Raw genomic sequence first — 22,424 nt, 5'->3', positions numbered from 1 at the left:
GTATTAAAAAAGGCTGCAAAAATATTCAATTACAGTTTCTAAATTCTGACTATAAAACATACTAAAGAAAAAAGGGAATTTCTAACAAGCTTGCCTTTCAATATATTTTTTTATATTACACAAGGCAGCAACAGCTTATACACATTTCTTTATTTACTGAAAATAAGCCATTTCTGCAGAAGAAAAGAAAACCCTTATGTTTTCTTATTTCAGGTCCTCTAGAAAACCATCATACATTAAACCAGAAACCACAGGTGAATGTGCTCCCTCAAAACAAGCAGCCATAAAATTCAGTTTTAAAAAAAAATAAAAAATATCACTTTGCAGGGAGAAAGTAGGGAAAAAAAATAATCATGGCCAACATAAGAATATCCCAGGTCATTCCTAAAATATATGGTTTCCGAAAGACACATTTCAGTTGTCATTATCAAATCAAACTTATTTCCAAGTTTTCCAACATTATGCACTTTCTTTTCTATACATACAGATTTTGTCCTTTCAGAGATTAAAAGCATAGGAAAAACCCTTGAGTTTCAAAAATAACCTGCCTTTAACTTAAGTTTTTGAGAGATGGAAGGGGAACCACAGCAGATGAGCAGGAACCTTAATCAAATGTAGTTCAGATGAACCTCAAAGGCTCTTCTGTATTTTTCTATTGCAGTGTCATTCCACTAGGCAGAAAAAGAGTACAAATAAAAAAATCCCTATCTCTACAAATTGCATGCTGCCTAGTTATTCCACTGGCTTCAAAGGACATCCACATATTCCTGCAGCTTGGATTCCCTTGAAAAATGCGACGACCACGTTAAACGCTTGCAACATGCTGCTCACCTTGTAAGGGGGCTGCGGATGGACCAGAATGCCACCTTCAGTGCGCTGGAGTGACTGCTTCACCTGTTCAAGTTTGATAGCAAGGTGAGCCTCAAAGTATCTACGCAAGGCCATGCAGGTGTGTTTCCCAGTCTGGCGACTGGCAAAGATCTCATCATCACTCAAGAGGGCTCCTTGGTCTTCCAGGTTTAAGATCTCGAGCGTGCTTATCTTCAGAAAGAGGGTGGGTAGGGGAAAAAAAGTTTCATCAACTCACTCTTCAGGAAAAAAAAGCACCTACAGTTTTCAGCTGCTCTTGTACTAAACTCAAACAAACTTACTTTGCTATACAAGACATCCGAGCACACTCTCTGACAGCTGACGAAAGCTGTCTGAACAGAAAAGGCTATCTGTGTGAATAAATAGTTAACTGTAAAAAGAATCATTCCCTCTCTTTCACTATCTATGAAGAAAGAAATCCAGAAGTTACATCAATGTAGATCTGGAGGCAATGTTGTGCCTAATACTATTAGGCATTATCTCACACAACAGAAAGTGTGCTGACACCCCGCAGTGTTGATGTCCCTGAGTTAGTACAAACCCAATCTATTAAGACTGCACAGCAACACCAGCTTTCGTACATTAACAGTATAATTTGTGCTCATAAGGGACTGCGATTACTACAGCACAAACACAGCTGTACCTCTCCTGGAACAAGACTGGATGCATCTGCATCTAAAAGGGTACATGGCAACATCACACACGCGTGGAATGGCGAGAAACATTTTACCTATCACTAAGGCCTATCACTGTGGGAGTAAGTGCCACGTAACCAAAGCGTTGCACCAAAAAGCTCTCAAAGGGTAGCAAGTCTCTGGACAATGATCATAATAATAAGAATAAAGATGAAGGGACCCACATCTCTGTTGCTTAGAAAACTCACTCCACCTCTCCATCTCTTGGGAATTTAGGAGGAAAACCACCCAACAAACAAAAACAAAAAAAAAGAATGGAATTCTCCACAGTTGCACTGTAAAGGGTGCAAAAACTTCACAATAAAACCCCATTCACCACATAAAACTACAAGCCTTACCAGGTTAACCAGACGTCGAAGACCATCATGCCTGTCAAAGAGCTCCAGGACAGCACGGAAGGAGAAGCAAATGGAGAAGAACATGGTAGCATGGCAGCAGCCTGAGGCATGGGAGCACTCCATTAGCCATAAGGTGTAGTTTACTACATCTGAAAGCACGTTATGGGGGTGCATGCACACCTAGAAAGCAAGAAGAGCATTCTTGAGAAGGACTTCAAACAGATTGCTGAAGAGGATTTGTCCAAGGAGAATGAGGGTTCTTTGAGAGGCAAACAGACAAATACCAGTTACTCCCAGCTTGACTTGGGACATCTGAAATGTGAAATAAAAAGTCCCATTTCCAGACCAATAAAAGAAAACCCCAGTGAGACTAATAAAGGCCATGACATGGCAATGTAGGACTAGCAATCAGTCCATTCCCAGACCTAAACACAATAAATACGGCAGTCTTAATATAGTATAATTCCAGAGTCCTCCTCCATACCACTTCAAGCTATCCAAAGAATGCTTTGCTAGAGGCAGAAAAGGAAGAGAAGTTTCCACTGAAGAAACAAATTCTTCTCAGTGTAACAGTATCATATGCTAGGTTGAAGTTCTAGCAAACTCTGGTAGCAGTGAAGTCTAAGGGAATTGCAAGGATCATCAAATGCAAATCTAAAGCTTGACTTTAAATCTAAAGCTTGACAACTGAGCTGCTGGTCTTCTTTTCTCAGACCCTGCCTCCGAGACGTGCAGACCATGTGCCCAGAGCTGCACTTTTGCATACATTTGTTAGCTTCTAATGATGAGGAACTCAGAACCCTCTGCCAGGGTCAGCGCCAAGAGGAACAGCACAGGGAGCTGAAGCACTGGCACCAGCTCCTATATGCCAAGTTAGCAGATTTTTTCGTCTCTTCTCTGCTGGTGTTGGACATACTCAGAGAATACAGTGCTAGCAGCTCCAGCCTTGCTTCTACCCCAAGACCTGAAGCTTGGCATGGACTAAGTGACCAGGGACTGCCCCTTGAAACTGACTTCCTCTGAAAACCAAAGACAAGAGAGGAATGTACCACAGAACCCTGCTCTACCTGGTATCTGTAGGTATTGGGGGTAACATCTGGCAGATAAGACAATGTCACTACAAAACAGCTGCATGATTTTATGACATGGCTTGAGGATGTCAAGCAGAAGGAATCCTCATGCAGCACCCTGTCATGGCTTTTGGTTTTCCTTTTGAATAATCATGCAAGCAGCAAGTGGGATCCGGGGGAAAAAAAGAAGGAAAAAAAAAAAAAGGCAGTGTAGAGAGTTTTCTCATTGCATAGTTCAGAGAAACACCAAAGCAGGTCATAGGCAGCCGGGGTCCATCTTTCTGACATAATGGGCAAAAAGAAGTGGAGGAACATTTTATGCCCATTTCACCTTTCCTGCCCTCATAAGGGAGATGTAATACAGGGCGCAGACAGCTGTGATTACCAAAAGGTTTTTGAACTTGCTCATACAAATGTCTGCAGAACACAAATGCCAGCAGAATCCATACAGATAAGGCTTTAAACAACCACTACCAGCCCAGCCTCTACACGCTCAGGAGTGTTAAGCATGTTAAATCACAACACACATTCAGACAGCATCAAAAACTAGGAAAGAATAAGTAGAAATATACAGTTATAGTTTAACTGCTTCCATTTTCAGCAAAAAAAAAAAAAAAAATTACAATAGTAGATAACGCCAGGGACAGGCCAGGAATCAAAAGCCATCACTCAAAGCAGAGCCCAGTTAGAAGGCTTAAGGCTACAACTTTGCAGTTGCTTTGCACGAATCTTAGAGCAGGATGCTCCCATATGCCAGTACTAATGCTCACAAGCTGAAAGTTCTTTTTTTTTCTTGAATGGTAGCAACTTTAGAATAAACTGGATCAGTTCCTAGATCTGGCTCAGTACACACGTGCCCCTGCCAGTACAAAAAAAGGAAATAGAATCACTGTTTAAAAGTACCTGGGAAACCGAAGCTTAAGGGTGGACTGCCATATCAACCTGTCTGAAGGGATGCTTGCTGGAGGAATGCTACTGAACTGAGAAGAGGATTTCTTTTAAGAATTATTCTTCTGTGTTAAAATATGAGGTGAGGAACTTCAGCTTCATTATCAGCTGTTGTAATATTTATAAGCTCAGGCCACAGAGAACCCTTAGAGTCATTTAATTTGATTTTCTGCACAATGCAGACCACACCTGCATTAGCCTTCTGCTGCACTCTAACACCACCACAGAAGTTGCGCTGCTGTCTGGAATCTGACTGAGGACTGGGACTGTGCATGGAAAAAACAATCTCAGGTATAGAAGTCCATTGGAACAGACGGGAACGGAAAGACAAACAAGAATGGAGGACTTTTTCCTTTTTTTGTTGTTTTTGAGGGAAAGAAGGAGTAATAGGATGAAAAGGGTGATGCAAGTATTGAGACAAAACAGAGGTCTTCCTCTGTTTAATTCCCTAGGAACTGAAATCCACACCCTTGAAACAAAACACTCAAATACATCATTATTTAAATAGTTCCTATGGGCTCTGCACATAGCAGTCTTCTATATAAATTTGCTTTTTAGCTTAGAAGATGTTTATTCACTGTTTGACCACAGGTAGAAACACTAAGAAACGACAGGAATTTAAAAGAATGCCTCTTACCCTCTCCATGGCATCTTGATTGTAAGACAAATAATATAAGCACATGGAGACCCCTGTTGCTGCCATGGAAGGACGAGGAATTTCCAGCAACTTTTGCACTCCTCCATGAGCAACAAACTCCGTTGCAAACTTGTTGTGCAGCAGCAATGATGCCAAATGCTAAGGAAGAATAAAAGCAGATTAGACTGGAATTCTTCAAACTGTCATCAATTCCATCCCTCGCCCTATAGAAAAACAGAGGGCAGAAAAACAAGCACTCCGTGCTTTGTCCACATTATTTCCTCCTCCCGTTATGTTTAACTGCAGAATGTAGTAGTTATCCCAATGCCAAAAGCAAAAAAGGCATTATCACTTTGTTTTACACATCTTGCAAAAGAAATACAAGAAAAGCAGAGCAACTCAGAAATTATCCAATAGGCCACATAAAGTCTTCCTATTCTTTTCATCTTAACACTTTCTATTATCACTAAGAAATATTTGAATTTGCATTCAAACTTTGTACATGCCATATTGCTGGCAAGAAGAATTTTACATTTAAGGGCTATTGTTAAAACTGAAGTCTGCAGCTGCACTGAAGTTTACTACACTTTACTTTTCTGTATTACCAAGACCTTAAGAGAAAACAGTACGAACCATTGTAAACCCCACGCCGCTCCCAACTAAGGTAACCTACACCTTTTGTAGGAACATTGCTCCTTGGAAATAAATTCTCAAATGACAATGAAACGGAGAGAAAGATGACACTGGAGGGCCAGAGGCAGAGAAGTTATTGTGAAAGAGGGAAAGAACGCACAGAAAAGTATAAATTGAGCTGCTGCACTGCAGGTTTGTCTTGAACAAGGTTATTTTGTGTGGTTTTGTAGCTCAGGAGGTAACCTGAAGACTACACACACAAAAACTATTGTATTTCAAACATTAAGCTCAGAGATGTCATGCTGGGGCTTCTGGGAGTAAGACGCTTATGCTTCTTACCCCTCACAAATGTCTCTTGAGATGGCAGGCAGTGGAACAACTCAGGAACGCCATCTAAGGGCAGCAGGAACACAAGCATTTGACAAAAAAAGGAATTTTTATCACCTTCAGCTAGGCAGATGGCAGGTGAAATTAATGGCACTTCCTGCACAATTAAGATCTTGAAAAAAAAAGGGGGGGGGATAATTTTAAATACTTGAGAGTTATAAAAACAAAACTGCAATGCATTCCAGTTGAGTGAAAGCCAATTCCAATCCCAGGGAATGCTGCAGGATACACAGGCCTAAAGAAGGCGAGCATTTGCCTTTGATGTGTGCAGCAGACAGATATTCAGTGCTTTTACAATGTTTATGCTATGTTTTATGCATTATGAAAGTAATTTACCTTAAGGGCTTCAAAAGTGAGCAGCACATCATTGGTTCGCTTCAAATCGATGTAGTACATCATCAGCTCCCTTGATCCCAGTTGCATAAAGATGGGTAGTAGCTGAGAAGAATAAAAATGGGAGGCCAGCTGAATGTTTCATGGGAAATACAAGGTCTGTTTTGGTTTTTACGCTCTCAAACCCCCAATTTTCCCCTATTGGCAGATACCTGTTGTGAGAGGTCAGTGGTAACCAGCTCCATCCATAGGAAGCAATAAAGGTTAACAGACCTCTTGTAATACATCTGCTGACTGCAGCAAGGTGCATGACAGCTGCCACACGGAAATCTTAAGACTCTCCTTCAAGTGCGGCTATGGCAAGTCCACACAGATACCACCCTGGCGATAGGTTCCACTTTCCATCTGTGCAAAGACAACTACCCAACAACTGAACAGAAAAAACAGGAGAGCAGGGCAATAAACCAAAACCCTTCCCATAATTCTTTGTGTAACAGCTTTATAGCATTCATTCCTATTTTTATATCCTATTACTGCTGGCATATGAAGTGATCCAGTCAGCATGCAGGGTATTAGGGGGATAATGGTTTCTTTGGCTCTCACAGAAGCAAGGCACACACGTGCACACACACACAACATGTATCACAAAGCAAAACTGTGTTGCTTTGTTCTATTTCAAATTAAGTTAAACCACCTAAAAAAAGATCAGACAGAGATAAAGGAGGCCTGCAGACCTAGGCTAACTTGTGCTTCATGGTTTAAAAAAAAAGGAAAAAGAAAACACACTTTGGTAAATCTGACACTGCCCAATTACTTTGTCCATGTAAGTAACAACAGCTCTCAAAAGCATCTGCATAACATGGGCACTGCCATTTCTCATCAGAACTACTGCAGAGGTTACACAAACCACTTCATTTAGAGTTTCAAGTTCATTATTTCCTCAGACTTTTAATTGTGGAAACCTATCACATCCCCCAAAGGAAACAGGATAAATGTCTGTATTTCAAACAGGGTGACTTGCCCTGTGTCATGTAAACAATTTAACAGAAACCAGGAATAAAATTCCTAGTCACATGCTCCAACTACTAGACCACACACCTGCTAGGTTCAGGTTTGAGTATTACCTACCAGGTAATACTCAAACTAATGACTTCATCAATTTGAAAGTCATCAACAACTCAGGAAAGGTTACTGATCTTAATTGTATCAGAAAACATCAGAGAGCAATATAACAATTCTGCAAATTTTTCCCCACAATACCACTCAGTTTTGACAGGACAATTCAAGCACAGAGTGCTTCCTCCCATCTTCATATGCTCACCTCTTGGTACTCCCCTAAGGGAGTCAGGTACTGAAGAATTAGCCTCTGCTCTATGGCAGGAGTCAAAGGGTAAAGTGTATAATTAGTGCCAATCACCCACGGGGACATTTCTGACCAGCTGCTGTTGGACAGTTCAATAAACATCCGCTCTGGTTCTGAAACGGAGAAGCCCAGCTTTTGCTTGGCCTTCCGGAAGCCGTCTCTTTCATGCTGTTTCACTGATTTGCTTTTTCTCAGTCCCCCATCATCTAGCTTTGTAGCAGAGTTTACCCTGCTACTTGTCTTGTGACTTGAATCAAGATGAAAGGAGATCTCCATATCCCCAGAAACTTCCTCTTGCTCTCCATCTACTGCCATCTCCCCATAATCCATATCCACAGCCTCTTCATCCAGAGGCAGCAGAGGATCTGATGGCACTTTCCGAGGACTGGGACGCTTGTTTTCTTGTTTTGTAGTCATTTCAGTAACCTGTAACTCTCGCAGCCGTCGAAGCACCAAAGCCACCTGTTTCAGAAAAGAAGAATGCATGAGAACAGACTTCCTGCTTTGGTCACTCATCTCACACTGACCATATTTTTTGTTCTTATCATATAACCAACTCCACAGCATTAAGTGTCAAGCATGCTGTGGGGTACATTTGCCCAGAGAAATAATGATTTCAAAGCGACTAAGAAAACCCCAGTCCTTTTTGCTACAACTACTTGCATTCTAAAATATCAGCACCTAGTCTCCTGAATGAGAAAGAAGGGCTTAAAAGCCATTAAGAGCAGATCAGCTATATTTGTGCTAACAGAACCACACACCATCTTCCACCATTCTTCCATCATCTCTGCCTAACCTAGAATAAAATAAATTCCCTTTTGAAGCAGCAGCTTTGATAAACTGCAGTTCCACAAAACCTAAGGCCACACTTTTACTTTTAAAGGCCTTATCTGTGCGAGAATTAGAATTCACCTATGTTTCAACACACTGTACACTGTCCTGGGAGACAAATTTGCCTATCCTACCTTCTTCCAGAAGTCACCTCAATTGCTGATAAACATCAGCACTAAACTGGTGAAAGGTTTACAACAGAAGTGAATGCAATTTCATATTAAGTTGTCCCCATGACAATTTACCTTTCATTTTAAAATCTCTGTCCAGTATGCAAGTCACAACATGCAATAGTTACGGATGTAAAGCTTCTGAAAATTTTTCTTTAAGGGGGCTACAAATATGAATCCCATTAAAAAGTATAGTATTTGCCTTCTTAGGTTTCCATTGGCATTTTTAACACAACTGGTATAACAGAATAATCAGGCCACAGCCTCAGCAAATGCATGGTCACGAAAGGATGGACAGCATGAGCTACTGACTCTTACAGATATTATTATAACCACTGTAAGACCCATATATTAACTCATGAACATGAGCTCCCCACAAATAAAAAAAAAAAGTAAAGGTATCTGCCCTCTAAAAAAGGGAAGTGATCAAGAGATCATTACCAATTGTGAGTTCTCGTCCCTGTAATTTGCAGCAATATCTTGATTTTCCATAGCTCCTCCTAACAGCCCCGTTGCATACGTCCGTAGCGGCTGATCAGCCTCTCGGGCCCACTTAAAGAGATTTTCAACTATGCCTTCCTAGAATGAAGAAAATAAGAAAGCAATTCCAACAGTTTTATTTAATTTTTAACTTCTCAGTCCCAGTGAAATCATCTGTTGGTAACAATTCTCCCTATCTCTACTAATGAGCAGGCTAGATTTCCTACCAGTTAGGTAATGAATCAAGATTTTAAAATATCTGGAAGGAAAAAAAAACATTTAACACTTTAAGCTGCATAGAACTATTCCCAGGCATCAGATATTTGGAATCAGGATTTGCACACCTGCAAAAATCTTCTAAAGTGGCCAGTCCAGTGGCTTACTGCCTAGGAAGCAGCAAAACACTAGAGGTATAAAGTGATTAGTCAAAACAAACAAGCCCAAAGCTCCTGTCAGTTTCACTAATATAAAACTCCAGCAATTTAGCAGATTTCAAAGAAGCCGTGTGGAACTTGCACCAAGTAGAATGGAATTTGGCTAAATTTCTTACATTTCACTGAAAGCTTACTAGGACTAAACTGAAAAGTCACTGAAATAAGCAAGCTACCTGGTGCCAGAGGAACTCGTTACACTAATGACTACTCACCAACCAAAAGAACAATTCTCAACATAGTCAGAAATCCCTAATGTTCAGAGAAGAGAGAAATGCATGCAAGTATACCAATCCATACATATGAAAATCTTAATGTTAAATATGGTTAATATTTTTAATAGTAACAAAATCAGCAGTGTTTGAACACAGCCTGCGAGGCAACTTTTCTTAACAAGGCTGGATAAGCGCTAATTAAAAATTACAACAGTCAATTAAAAAGACAATGGTTTAGAATGAAAGATGGAATTTTTTCCTCTAAATCACTACTGGATTTTGAAATATCATACCACACCATTACCGTGACAGGAATCTTGCACATAATTTGAATCATAGGTACAATACAATAAAAGATCAGTTAAAACTAATAATGAATAGACATACATTTCAGTGAGAACCCTCAGCTTACAGATTATTAAAGAATTGCCTATTACATATTTAAAGAAAATTACATTATTATTTAAATGCTCTTACGTCATTAAAAAAACCAAAAAAAACCCTATGAGACATGAAATACCTTGGCTGCTAGAGGACCTCTTTATGACCAGAACAGTACCCTCTTCAAACGGATCTGTGAGCTATCCTAAAGCATACAGGAACCCAAATTGCCATAATAGAACTCTATATATTCTCAAGTAAAAAGAAAGAAAGTCCTTAAGTGCAAAACTTAACTTAAAAATTTAATTTCAATTTACAGAGAGATTTAGTCTCTGGGAAAAAAAAAACAAAAAAAACCCAAAAAAACAAACTATATCCTCCACAAATAGGGAACTACTGTTTTGCGTTTCATTTTTTTTTTAATCAAAGCCTCACAGCCTTAGCCTTTGAACAGATCACAAAGATCTCAAATTAAATTCAAACCTTCAAAGGGAGCACATTATTCTTTCCTTTTATCATGCTTTAGAGTCCATATCCATATTTCCAATAGTAAAGAAACTAATTTGGAACTTTATATATAAAGCACTACCCGATTTCCAAACTTCAGAAAAATATTACATTAATTTTTACAGATGAGGAAACTGGGGCTCAGGGGTGAAACCAACCTTTTCCTCACTTTCAGCCGTCTGTGCATTCTTCAGAAAACCACGCTTGTCAACATACAGGAGTCTGATTCAGCTGTCCATCACAGTTCCAGATAATCCCCACAAAGCATGCGGATTTTAGACTGCTTAGCTAAAGTATGACTTGCTTATCACTTAGCTCTAATAATGCTATCGCTCTGCTGTAGCTAGGGATTACTGGGCAAGTCTCCTACAGTAAGTCTTTGCATTCTATAGAGCCTGCTCCATTCACAGGCCTATAAAATAACAATTCAAAGTATAACATTTCCCAAAACATTTCATTAAGTTCCAGCTCCTCTGTTTGAATCAGTCCTGTTATACCTTACAAGCTGCAAAATACCCAAGATTTGATCAGTTGAACGAGACAGCATCAAAAAGCCCCAAACCATTAGTAAGACTGAATAGCCTCCCAGAGACAGGATTTCAATATGGCTTTTTACTGGTTTCTCCTGTGGGAAGAACTGTTGTAGTACATAATACACCAAGCTTAAAACCCAAGCCTTAGTAGAGATGATACCTTTTCCTGAAAGACAACAGCTGTTTCCAGTCCTGGCATGATATCCAGAAGAAGTCGGCAGGCAGCAGTGTTTAATGGAGGTTCTCTGCTTGTCATCACGTAAGCATTCACTAGCTAGAGAAGATCAGGAATAGCATTGGTTTGAAATTCAATTCTGACCAAAACCAGTGCAGTGAAAGCCTTACTATTCCCACAGCAGCAAAACGATAAAATAAGAGATGTCAGTCTGTAATCCCTAGATCTAAAGATGACTAGCCCTCCAGTGCCTCAGAAGTTGAAATTACTTCTCAGAGAAACAGAATTCCCCTCTGATCTGCTGTTGACTGACTAAATACCTATCTTGAACTGAATTTTAAAGACAAATGCCTAAAAAATAAAATTACAGTTCAGTAACAGTGTAAACATGAAAAGGTAATAGCTGAAAAAAATTAGCATAAATATGCACATTTTTAATGGCATCTATGTTTGCTTATCACTTGCAGTTTAAGACAGAAAGCTACATGCAAGCAATCTGTCAGAATCCTTACAGCAATGTGACAGGGAGGTGAGGGTAATAAAAACTCTATTAACTCATGTTAGAGTATAGCAATGCAAGAGGAAAGCCAGACTCCTGCCTCTTAATCCTCTGCCTGAGCCTTCTAGAGCTGACATACTCCACTGCTCCTACAGGCAGTCCAGCATTTCCAAGTAGTCAGAGACAACGCATTGGAATTAGTGGTATTAACTTCCATTACATAAATTAATTATGTGTTTAAATTTGTATTACAGGAGCTACATTTTCTTTAAAGAGACTGATAAACCTTGAGAAGAACTAATTAAATTGTTAGTACACATATTCCAGCCCTCCTGAACAGCTCATGAACTCCCCTTTCCTTGAGTCACTTTAACAGTGGCAAATGATTCGTGCTTAAACCCATTTTAAAAACCACTGCTATGGAAGAGATAGTCTCTACACCAGTAAAATAAATAATAAACAAGTACTGAGGTCAACCAGCACAGAGTAAACAAAAACCATAAGAAGGTGTCAGGAATTGCCAGATACAGTTCTCAGAGCAAACCTACCGCATTCATGAAATCGTCATTCTTGAAAAGTATCCTCAGCAAGTGACCAAGCATGCATTCTGGGTCCGCTCGACCTGTGGGAGAAACAGAAAAAGACTTATCTACCTACCTCAGGATGTCAAGATTAATACTGAACTGCTTTCTTCAAACTGATTGTGGAATACTCTAGTTAGCAGGACCTTTCTCAGAAGGAAAATTACAGAAGAAATCATATTAATTATTCACCAACTTAACACTTTCTAGTAGGCATTACCTCCCTAGAATTCCTACCAGCTAAAGCACAACGCATTTTAGTGCTCCAATAGTATTGAACTGTCATTTTTGCAGACAGTGAAGATGCAGATGCCAAGCAAACTGTTCTAGTAACTTGGAAATAAGTCATCTCCAAAAAAATCAAAATAATCTAAGGATAGCAAGATAAAAAAGCATCAGTGGCTGTATGTAGCTATTCTAAAGCACTGCACTTACCCAACAGCAAATTCAAGATAATCTGAGACAGACTCTCTTCTCTGCCCATGTAACACCTACTATTTCATATTAACCACAACTTGATAACATGATCATACCCTTATGTCATAAATCAGCCTGTGAAACACTCTTCCAAAACTCTACCCAGGGCCTCAAAATCTTGCAGCAAACATCAAAACTGACAGATATCAGCACTACGGAGCACAATTACCCACTGGAAAAGTAGTATGAGACCTTGATCAGCAGTGGGCCCATTCAGGCTAAAAATTGCTTATTCTTAAATATGAATTATAACGTATCCGTTGTGACAGAGTTTGTGCTGCCAAAACCATTCAGGACATCTTACCTGGGTGTCGGTCATCAAATGGGTCTGGATCTCCTTTGCGGTACTCTTCAGTCTCCTTCTCAATGAGCTCGGACATTCTGCAGAAGGAACGACAACAAATGAACAGAATTCACACTCAGTCTTCTCCTAGTACACAGCTCCTCACAACAACCTATCTGTCAAAGTACTATAACACAGCTCATCAGCTTTCTTTTGAACAGTATTCAGTACCACCAGAGGATTTCAGACTGCTTACAATAGAGGGATGAGAAAAGAGACTTGCCTCTAGTATCTCACCCCCCCACACCATGCTCCGAAACGCACTGAACCCACACAACCCAGTGATGCACAAGCATGATGGTCTGGAGGGGCCAATACCTTTTATTTAATCATGTCAGAGTCCTGGTGATGTTCTACAACACATACTGTGGAGAACTAGAGTAAATAAAGGGCTTGAGTAGTACTTCTTACCATCACATAGTCTTTCTTTTGCAGTAGAGTAAGTCCTGAAGAGGCAACTTAGTCCTCCTTCCTATTCAGTGCAGCCACACAAGCTGCCTACACAATTTTTTGTTATTTTTGCATATTAAATTTTAATAATATTAAATACTTTTATTATTATAAAATATTTAATAAAGTATTGCGTAATCTCTATTCAGCATAGCCCATCAGCTCCATCGAAGCTCAACTTTTCAGCATGTGTCAGTTACCACAATGGATAAGACAAGGAGAAACTCAGCCAGCTCCCTATTCATAGGCCTTCAAAATACATTAAATGCTCCTCTGTATCAGACAAAAATTGAAGGTTGTTTTGAAGTTATGCCTTCCCCTGAAGTGGAAGCAGCCTCAGCAGACACGAGAAATCCTATGCTCCAATTCATTTAAAATGAGCAGTAAGGGAATGAATTATTATTTTTATTTAAACAAAATCAAGAAGAGGGAGATTATCTCATGGTCAAGCAATAAATAATTCCATAGTCATCCACTGTCTTTCTCCATGAAGTGTTACAGCAGAAATATATGCAGTTTGAGGTGAAATAAAGAGCAGTATTCAAAAAACATTAGCAAATGAAATCTTATTTCCTTGGTATAAAACCTCATTCCCTGCCCTCTACTGAGGTCTAGAGTGGGGTGCAGAATCTATGGGCAGCAGAGCATTTTAAAACAAGGTCTGACTACCTCAGGGTAGTGATCTCGGCAGAGTTTATTACAGGGGAAGGAAAGCTGCTGGAAGGCTGCAGTAATCCCTGGAAAAATATTTGTCTTTCATGCGGGATCTCCCTTACAGAATGCCACTGAATTCTACTCCATTGCTGTTACTTTCCAGAAAATATCCTGTCTTGCCAGGGACAATTAGAGGCAAAAATGTACTTAGTTCTGCCTCTGTGAACTACACTGACTTGCCAGTATGACAGAGGATGATGTTATGAAGTCTGCCCAAATTGCAGGAACAGCAAATTAGCTTATCAGGAATGAGCAGAGAACTTTTCTGCTTGTCTCTGGTCTGACAATTACCTTTCAGCCAACTGTTTATCCTGCGGGGTTCTAATATTTACTTTTAGTAAGCCTGAATGTGAAGAGATGCAAATTGCATCCCTTGCTAACAGGTGGCACAGCTTGAGCTCTCATGAATTTCTGGCAAAAGTTACTTAAATACTCCACTGGCAGCTCCTGATTTTTTTCCATGAGAGCTAATAGCTTGAGGGATGCCTGCTGACAGACAACTGGGACAAATAGGGAGTTGAGAAGCTGCACCCTAGACTTGTCAGGTCTTTTTAGGTGATAATAAGCATTTTGACTGTGTGCCAGAAAGGACTGACAGGCAAGCATGGTAAGTGAGCATAACATTCTCATCAGTCCATCCTGTTTAGGTAGGCAGCCAAACAGCATGCCAGCTGAAGCTGCTGAGTGGTTTCAGGGACAACAACATTATCACAGCCTAGATGAAACAGACACGTGAATCACCAATTACAGGGTTTTTTGAGACAATTAGTCACAGTTGTTTGACCAAAATAAAAAAAACACTGCCTCTTTAAAATTGACTTTCAAAAAGAAAAAAAATAATAATAATCAAGCTTGCTTATAATACCCTTCTTTTAACTAACGCATACAAAGGTGGTTTGTGAGGTGACTTGGATGAATCTAGACAAACAGCTTTGTCAATTCTCGGTTAAAGCAACAGGAGAGTCAAATAACTAACAAAGCTCATTCCTGCCTCATAACATAGGCACGTGGTACACAGGGCTTTAACAAAAGTCAGTTCACAAAAACACAGAACTTTTATTCAGGTTTTGAGATTTCCTTCATTCACTTGGCATTATATTGGTTCTCTAGCCACTTCAGAGTTTACAGACAAGATTAGGTTTTACATGGGAGTAGGGGTTCTTTCCTCCCACTTCTGACTGATTTTTTTTCTCTACAACTGTCTTTGCGATCGTCTTTGGAAAGTTAGTCAGATCCTTATTTTCACTTGCCACAAACTGAGCTCACCTTGGGGGTGGGAAAGGAAGGGGCAGTGGTATACATAAAAGTATGTCAACTTTGCAAGACTCCCACTGATCTAGTTGGCATAATATAAAGCCATCCTAATATTGGTCTATGCCATCATTTGGCATTAATGACCAACCTGAGGCTTTACAACAGATTGCAACAGTGTAAGATGCTCTAGGATCCCATATCACAACACGCTTGGTTTGTGGAGATGAAGTATGATGTTTGCAGAGATGAAGTATGATTTATTCCCTTTATGAAAGAAACTCTTGAGATGCAGTGAAGAATCTGATTCCCAGGATTTGCCAGAATGGTTGAACATGACTTGCATCCAGACTATGAACTAATGCTCTTGCAGGATCATTTCAATTTACAATTTTTTTTAAAATCTTATATATTTAATATCTGCTGTTTGCTGACATGCTTTCCAAGCAATTTCTTCAATTCATACCTTCTGACACTCCAGAGTTCATAAATCCAGAAAACAAGCTTATTTAGAAGTGACAATTCAGCTGTGGCCTATAAGCCACACTGCTGCTGCTCTTGTCCTATTATTGTTGAAACACTCACTACTGCACTTTCACATATGCTGCCTCAGCATCACATTTAACAGGCCCCCATCCACACAGGGAAGTTTTCTTCCATTTAGTTTAGAAGGCAGAAGGAAGTAGAAAAATGTCACTCATCAACAAACATGACCACAGCTTCCTCTGCCTTAAGTCTAAAACAACATGCAAGGGCACTACTCTGCCTCAGGACATCAGCTAACTCGAGCTCCAGTTGGTGAGGATTCCTAGCATCTCTTCCAGCAAATTCTTTTAAACATATGCTGTACCTAAAACCCTTTACTCCAAACTGACATATGGCTTTCATTGATACCTGAAGCACTGTAAATCCAACTTCTGCCAGAGCCAGTAGATCCCCTTGCTATCTACCTTAAATAAATCTGTATTATCGCCCCTAAAGCCAAAATACCCAAGCTTTTACCATCCATAACCACTCTGCCTACTGCACAGAAACCTCGGAAAACAAAAAAAGAGAGTTATCAGACTTGTCTGGGCATAAATAATGTAGGGAACCCAAGGAGCTGAAGGGGAGCAAGAAGTGCCAGACTGCCATAAACACAAGAAAATACATGTTTAATTCAAATTTCTTAGATTATAGTAAATTTCTGCTGCTTATGCCTGCAAGAAAATGCCTTGAAATAGCACCGTATGTTTCCGTCAAGAGACAAATCAGACAATACACAAAGGTACACCAAAACATATCTCATGATTTTCAAGAGACCTCCTCATTTTCAAGTGTTTAGGATTGGCTTTCTGCTGCTCATTTCCCTCTTCTGCACTGTTATTTTTAAAACACAGTTAAGAACTGCAAAAAAGTTGTGCCCACCAGGTGAGGCATGGCACAGATCTGTGCAAAGAAGCTCCATCAGATTCCTGTTACTTCCACCCAGTGACAGTTCAGAATCTGTGCACTGACTTGTCTGACCCAACAATGCAGAGCAGCGCAGGAGAGAAGCCTGGATCAGTAGAGAAACCTGGATTGCTCTTAATGTACAAGTGCAGTAAGTCCTTCTGCACGTACTAGGCAGGCCACAGGTCTGCCAGCAGAGATGCGAGCAGGAACTAGGTGGAATTTCTGTGAACCTCCTGTTCAAGCAAGAGTAATGTCAGTTTACCCAAGAGACGCCTGGCTTGGAAAACCACAAATGCAAACGATAATTCTAATATTTCTCTTGTAACAGAAGATGTCTTATAATTAATTAATGGTGTTACTAGTACCTAACATCTCCTAAAAATAATTTATTGGTCCAGGGAATATTTTCCTCACACATACAATACTATGCCAGCAAACCAACACCCAGTTTAAAAAAATTAATGAAGTTTTACAATTTCACTTTAAACATGCCCCATGAGCGTCAATAAAATCTTCTCAATATAATCCCCCTGATTCATCCCAGGAGTCGCTCTCATCCTTTCATTTAATCTGACCAATGTTAATACACTCACAAACCCCACACCACCACTTTGATGGGACATTCTCATAGCTTTCGATCCTGATCAATGTTTTAAAAGCTTCAGGTGAAGATACCAAAGTTATTTCAATTATTTAATGATTCCTCTGACTTCTATATTTCAGAGAATTAAATCATGTTTTAGAGACAGTCTGTGTAAGATCTCTGCAATATAAATTTCTTACCAAAAATGGTCTGTATTTAAATACCACAGTTATAGTTCAACTTCCAGACCAAGAAAATGAACTACCAACAGGTAATCAAGTATGTAAGAACCTCAAGCAAAACATGGTAAAAGCTGCTGTCAAATCACTTCAGATATTCAGATTTAGGAATTTATTTAATAGATCTAGATCTTACCTGGTGAGAATAGGGACCATGTCTTGCCCGCTGCCATGTTCCTTCTCCCATTGCTCAAGCAAAGCAGTGAGCTCAGCCTTGGAGTCCACATGCCCAGATCCTGAAGTCATGGCTTAGCCTAAGGCAGAAGTAACGAGAAGGAGAAAAAAAAAAAATGCAGAAAAATAAGCAAGAAATCCCACAGTTTTGCTATATTCACTGAAATAATTTAAATCCAAGATTACAAGTCATTTAGAAGAGGCAAGTAAATACTCAGCAACAAGGAGAGAGAAAGAGAAGATTAAGTGACAGAATACTGCTGAACTTCACTTTAAAAGTTGGAAGTTTCTTTTTGGTCCGTTGCCTGAAGAAGGAAGAACATGCGCACACTCTAAACACAAGTCTTAACTGGTGTGTGACAACCCTGACCATGATGGGAAGTATGCACACCTAACCACAAGTGTGTTCAGTACTGAGGCTTTTCAAAACTCTACCTCAATTCCATGAGCAGACCTGAGTTAGTCCTTCGCTGTTGCTCAGGGATTTACTCAAGAAACAAGAAAGCTAGGGCAGCAAGATTATGATCAGTGTCATTATTCCAGTTTAACACCCTCCAGACAGCAGTGAAAGTGCCAAGAATCATATTAGCTTCACACTGCCAAGGAGGCAGAAGGCGGTGGCACTGAGCAGCTGCAGGCACTGGAAGGAGTGGTAGTTGGGAAACGGAGCAGGTCGCTGCATTGCTACTTGTTCAAGGTTTCCAAGAACAGTCAGTGGCTCTGGTAAGAAGGAAGAATGATCACAGGAGGGAGCACTGGAGCAATTACTTCAGGTTGATCAACCGTTACTTGCAAGACAGCAGCTGACAGACTTACCTTCCCATCCTCAGAAGTGAGATCCCCCTACAGTACTGAGTGACCTGTTAAGGTACCATTTAATGAAGGGAACTATCACTCTAGATTCTGTTTAAGCCTCTAAATTTCCAGGTGTCAATTTTTGTCAGTCTGATAAAAATCTACTAGAAATATCAACAGACCAAACTAGAACACAATCTGTCTCAAAATACTGCCATGCCCTTAGTTTCCAATTTGACAGACTCCTAATTTATAAATTGACCTTGTATTGGAGATGAAGGCGGGGAGTGGGGGGAGAAATCAAAGCAAAAGAAATTCCGTCACATCCAAAAATGCACAAAAATTTCCAGCATTTCATTAGCCATAACATGGCCAATATCCAACTGCCATGAGATTAAATATCCATTTGTCATAACTGACCCAGAGACAGAAATTTCCAAAACAATGTTAAATACAGATATGTTTAAGACAGCGACACACACATCAACTCCCGAAATACGTATTCAGGAATCAGTCAAATGACAGCCTATAAAAAGAGACATAGGTCAAGATAGATTACATAAGCATTTACAGCCCAAGTTGATTCTGCAAAACTTCACCACATTTACATGAGTGTTGGATACCTCTAACTGGTTTAAAACCTTTTCTCACTGAAGGAATGGATAAACAACCCAACAGCTCTACCTCCTGTCTCATAGATGCCTCTGAATTTAATGTATTGTGACTGGTTAGTTAAATAGGAGACAAGAAGTGAAGATCACCCGGGGTGAAGATGAAACTGGCAGGAACTGCCCAAAAATCATCACCCAAAGACTACGGAAAAATACACCTGTGACTACAAGACACCCAGTCTGAAGAACACCGTTTTGATAAGTACTATCAAGCTATGAAATCAGCGTACGCTAACAAAAAACCTACCTAAGCATGAAGAAAGATGATGTTTTGTAAATGACAAGTAATTATGATTTTATCTAGCGTGTTAATTATTCATTCATCACAGAACTAGACTGGGAAATTAGATGCAAATGCATAAATCGCTTTGGAAAAAACACTACATAAATGCAGGCAACAAAACATAATGAGATTGTACACACACACACGCAGACATCCTGAAACACCTTTGAAAAGGAAAACTATCCCAAGCTCATAAAGCTCTATTCCCTTTTTCATTAACTGAACAACACTTGCCAGCAGCACTTCTGAGCTTTTAAATATCACAGATAAACATTCAGACAAAGCTACTCTGAGCCTCAGAATGCAAGTGCTGTAACGGTATCTGCATTCAACCATTTCAGACATCTCCAGCTTCATTTTATACCCAAGGGATACAGAAAAAAAAGTGTCTTGTGGCCCCAGAGCTTGTATAAGGCCTGTACGGACTCTCCTGCAATCTGAAGAATAGTTTACTTCCCCTAACAATCCTTAATTATTCCAGCTAGAAAATAAGAAAGGTCCAGCAATACCTGCAACAGGTTAACAAAGTTCCAGCCAGAAAGACCACTGGAACTGCTCACGTTGCCCTCTGGGACACCCAGTGCTATATCATAACAAAGTGAAAATAGAAAAATGCCAGCTGTCCCTAAAACCTGGAGTACTACCTCACTTAAAGCACGTTATAGCTCTAAATAACTGGTGCTGACACACAATTATTTTCCTGAGATGAAGTTAAAACGTAAAAATGCCACCCTTTCTATAGGTAAGCAGCAATGAAAGTAAACGTCTCTCCAAGGCCTCTCATCTATTCTGAATGCTTATCCCTCCCAACCTATTCAAAGAGATTTGACTATTTGAGATGGCACCGCAAAGAGCTGCAACAACAAAAATTACCTCAGAAGCACCTACTTCCACTCATACTAATGCATGTTAGCAGTAAAATATATATGGATGGACTATCACGGCAGGTGAGTGACTTTTTAAACAAGAACGAAAGCAATTCCTACTGCGCTCACTTTTTTCAAGGATTCCATCTTAAATCAAAGTGAAGAATTCTGCAGAAAGGATGAGATCATAAGGGGTATGAATTAAACTGTAACAGTCAGAAATACACCCAGCCTGTTGGAGAGGAAGGCCTGTGAGAGCAACTCTGACTTTCACTATTTCCCTTGGACAAGCTGGTGAATAAATTCAATCTTAAATTGCTCTCCAGGAACTAGCAGAACAGGGAGCAGCTATCTCATTGTGGATTTAAATCCACTGGGGAGTGTGCGTGTTTAATTTTTTTTAAAATAAGTTTTGAAAATCATGGCCTACTGCAGATTCCAATTATAATACCTGATAAGCTAAGGAATGGAGTATTTTTTCCCAAACACCACTATTGTCAAAATACCATCTTTAGAATCAATAGAACTGATACAAACAAAACATAAAGCACTTCCTCATAGGATTTGACTTTGAAAGACAAATATTTACAACCTTAATTATCACTCACTGTGAACACTCCCACTGAAAATCTACATATGCACGTTTCAGCACACAGTATTGCTTTAATATTAAACACTACTGAGTATTCCAATACCATAGCAAAGGTTTTGTGAGCATTTTACTCTTCTGAACTTAGATGTAAAAAATTGACAGAAAAGGGAAACCCAAAGAAGTATGCAGACACAGGTACCTAGAAGTACTCATATGTTTTTGAGATCTCAGACACCTTATTGCTTGAGTCACTTAGACAACTCTGAACAACGAAGAAATACAAGTCCCGCTGACCTCTAACTGCGAACCTTGATTAGCGCATGGTACAGCTCAAGCAGTTCAGCTTCACCCTTTCTTTCCTTGACATATTTGAGCGTCACACCAACTGCAACACTACTACAGGTCACTCTCTTACTGATTTTGTGTTGTGTTCATTAAAAGGATTACGAGGTTCCGAACACGCTGAACTTCAATACAGATACGCATTTTAAAGTATGAAACCTCTTAGGTGAAAATAATTCCGTTAGTAAAATCTGAAAACCAACAGTTTGGTTACTTGGGAAACAAGCGCAAAATCCATACCTTAGCATTTTAAATTAAAAATGAGAGTGCCACATAACAAAAATCATACCTTAGGAAAAAAAAACCAAACAATTTTAATCAACTTTGTAGAAAGACTGCACATTTAAATTTATACGTGGACCAAAATTACAAGAGGATTTCCGAATCCACATGTATACAGCCAACTTCAATTCTAGTAAGTACACTTTGACCTAGCTTAAATAATCAAGTTCCATATTGTTCCCTAACATGATTCTAAGTACAGCTGAGGATATAATGTAGATGAGAAGTCTAATGTAATAATATAAATCTGTAAGGGAAAAATCAAGAGCTCATGAGTTGGAATCTAGTCAAATACATAGCAAGCAGATCAGCAAATCTGTATGGTTTTCCATATTTATGTTTTAACACAAAGAATTCTTTACTTTTTAAAAAAACACTCCCTCTCATCACAGTTATTTATTCTTTAAATGGATGATACCAGAGAGCTATTTGCCTAAACCTGTTGAGTCTGAAACAACCATGCCAAAGTTAATGCTGAAGCATAATGAACTGTCAACACTGAAGTTCACTTGTGGAAGAAAGTATGCCATAAACTAACAAAATCTTCACAATCTATGGAGAATAAAATCATGTTTTGGTATCATACGTGAGTGAAGCTCCGAGGAAAGTCCTCGTTTGTTCAACTTCCCACTTTAACCCCTAACAGAACTCCAATTTGACTGTTACTACAAAACAGATTCCTAGTATTGCTTTCAGTATTTGTTTAAAAAATCCGGAAGCTTTTACAGTTGGAATATTTTTAAGGCCAGGGAAAACCACAAATTCATTTACTTTCCTGGAATTCCTGCTTTTACAAAACAAACCTGGAACTATGTGCTGATCTCCCAGGACAAGCACACACACAAAAAAAA

General features: G+C 39.5%; 1 protein-coding gene across 1 annotated transcript in view; it reads right to left on the bottom strand.

The window, feature by feature from the left end:
* DCAF1 (DDB1 and CUL4 associated factor 1) overlaps positions 1-17,814 on the bottom strand; it is a 50,357-nt gene extending 32,543 nt beyond the window's left edge. The window contains exons 1-10 of the mRNA XM_059823078.1: positions 17,705-17,814; positions 12,859-12,935; positions 12,045-12,118; positions 10,983-11,096; positions 8,717-8,854; positions 7,233-7,736; positions 5,915-6,016; positions 4,559-4,717; positions 1,904-2,083; positions 832-1,041 (exon numbers count right to left, since the gene is read on the bottom strand). Of these exons, the coding sequence (XP_059679061.1) occupies positions 832-1,041; positions 1,904-2,083; positions 4,559-4,717; positions 5,915-6,016; positions 7,233-7,736; positions 8,717-8,854; positions 10,983-11,096; positions 12,045-12,118; positions 12,859-12,935; positions 17,705-17,814 (1,668 nt within the window). The remainder of the gene's footprint in view (positions 1-831; positions 1,042-1,903; positions 2,084-4,558; positions 4,718-5,914; positions 6,017-7,232; positions 7,737-8,716; positions 8,855-10,982; positions 11,097-12,044; positions 12,119-12,858; positions 12,936-17,704) is intronic.
* Between the last annotated feature and the right edge of the window lie 4,610 nt (positions 17,815-22,424).

The sequence above is a fragment of the Gavia stellata genome, chromosome 12, assembly GCF_030936135.1.
Source record: "Gavia stellata isolate bGavSte3 chromosome 12, bGavSte3.hap2, whole genome shotgun sequence".
Taxonomy (NCBI): Eukaryota; Metazoa; Chordata; class Aves; order Gaviiformes; family Gaviidae; genus Gavia; species Gavia stellata.
Note: the sequence above shows the minus strand (reverse complement) of the source record. Positions and strands in the feature narration are given on the sequence as shown.